The 1843-nt window shown below is 41.2% G+C and overlaps 1 protein-coding gene across 1 annotated transcript; it reads right to left on the minus strand.

Moving 5' to 3' along the window:
• Positions 1-192: 192 nt before the first annotated feature.
• BDB00DRAFT_873680 (uncharacterized protein) lies at positions 193-733 on the minus strand (the record flags this gene model as incomplete). Its single annotated transcript, XM_053127124.1, has 2 exons — positions 193-213; positions 416-733. The coding sequence occupies 2 exons, from the start codon at positions 731-733 to the stop codon at positions 193-195; spliced, it is 339 nt and encodes a 112-aa protein (XP_052978291.1).
• Between the last annotated feature and the right edge of the window lie 1110 nt (positions 734-1843).

The following is a 1843-nucleotide window of genomic DNA, read 5'->3' on the forward strand; positions in this document are numbered from 1 at the left end:
TCGTTTCCTCCACCGACGGATCCAGCGACATTTTGAATCGCGTGCGTCCGTTGATGTTTTCATACTGTGTGTGCAGGTGTTTGCCGATCGCATCGAGTGACTTTTGTGGGACGAGTAAAAATGGGTCGATCCAGCATTCAAGTTTGGCGCACGGGTTGGTCTTGACGACATCCGGTGGATCTGTGCCGATGTTCAGACAGATAACGAGGAGACCTATAATTTGATTACTGTTTAGCAAATACGCTGACTGTTTTCTTCATTTGAACAATATATATACATGCCTGACACTGTTTTAATTCTTTCTCGTAAGCGCTATATATGGTATATATTACAAAGAAACAAACAGAAAAAAAGAAACGAGTTTAGTCAGTTATGTATGTATAAAGAACTATTCGTAGAAAGAAGGACACTATACCCAATCTAGAGACACATTTCGCACAGCTGGATCTGGTTTGGCATTGGTGTCATGTCGTTTGTCAGAAAAGTGTAAAAAGCTTAGAACGTCATCCTCATACACAGCATGGTCAAACCCGTGCCGTACTGTTGAAACAGCTCTTCGTTGTTGTTCATCGTTAGTTGTCGTTGTTCGAGTAGTATCGTGTTCTGCCGTGTTGTCGTTGCGTTCGCCATTAACAAGTGTGCTACTTGTACTGCGCGCGTCTTCGTTATTATTATTATTGCTGTTGTTGTTTGCTGCGTCCGACGCAATGACATGCACCGCTGCGCTGGGCATTGCTTTATATAGTTTTACAACAAGCTTTGCAACTACAGAAAAAAAATGTTTCGTGCAGAACACAATTTGTATATGCATCAAGCAAACGCATTAGCAATTGGGCACTCTTATTCTTTTATTGTTTAATGGTACATTGAGCGTTACCGAAAATGCAAAAAGAAAAAAGTATGGTGGCAAAAAAAAAGGGAATATGATACAAGAGGAAAAAGCTAGTTTCTCCCTTCTATGTTAGCTGCTGCTGGAAACAATGCCAGTCGGTCGGTCGGTCGGGTCAAATAGTTGTGACTGAAGTGCTTGAGACCGAAATCGTGAAAACGGTATGAAAAATTGATAACTGCTGCGGTTGCTATTGCTGACCCAAAGGAGAATACTAGTAACTTAAAAATGTGGGTGACCCTCAACAGCTACAAAACTTGACTTTAAGAAAAACTATGGCTCGGAATCTTCCTCCTAAACCTCGACTTCATAAGCCTATACATATCCAAGGAAGCACTAGTTTTAAAGACGACCTTGGGCTACTCTAGCATACTTTAGCGGGTAAACGTTTCCTTTCAACGAGATCGCTACGTTCAAACCTTGTACATAGCCTTCTTCAGTGGATGCAGCGCAACAATAGTTATATCCTGTTACTAGTATTGATGGCATGTTTCCGAAAGACTGTGTTAAGTCATCGATAAGACGCATATATGGCCCGTTTTAATACAAAACAACGATTGTGTCAAAGCAGCGTTTCGTATGGCGAAGACCGATCATTTGCAATAGTCTAGGTTGATGTTTTCTCCTACATAGCCCTCTTATTTTTAAAAGTTGGAAGAGTTTTCCAATTGAGCTTGTCTTGTCGAAACCGTATAAATCAACTCTTAATTTAAAGCTCTTTTTGTCCGCTTAAATGATGGTTCGTTTAATATTAAAAAAGGCCGAGTCGATGTCTTCCCATTTGCTCGAGATATCTCAAAGATAGAGCCATTTAAAGCATTGGGAACGTGTAGCTGCAAACGCTCAACATTATTGACGAGCGTAAAAGAATAATCATATTAAATCCGCCCTGTCACCTGAAATAGACCGTTCCGCCACAGGTGCGTCGGGACGTGAAGTATTCGACGCATTGCG

Source organism: Zychaea mexicana, assembly GCF_025766255.1.
Source record: "Zychaea mexicana strain RSA 1403 chromosome Unknown BDB00scaffold_51, whole genome shotgun sequence".
Taxonomy (NCBI): domain Eukaryota; kingdom Fungi; phylum Mucoromycota; class Mucoromycetes; order Mucorales; family Lichtheimiaceae; genus Zychaea; species Zychaea mexicana.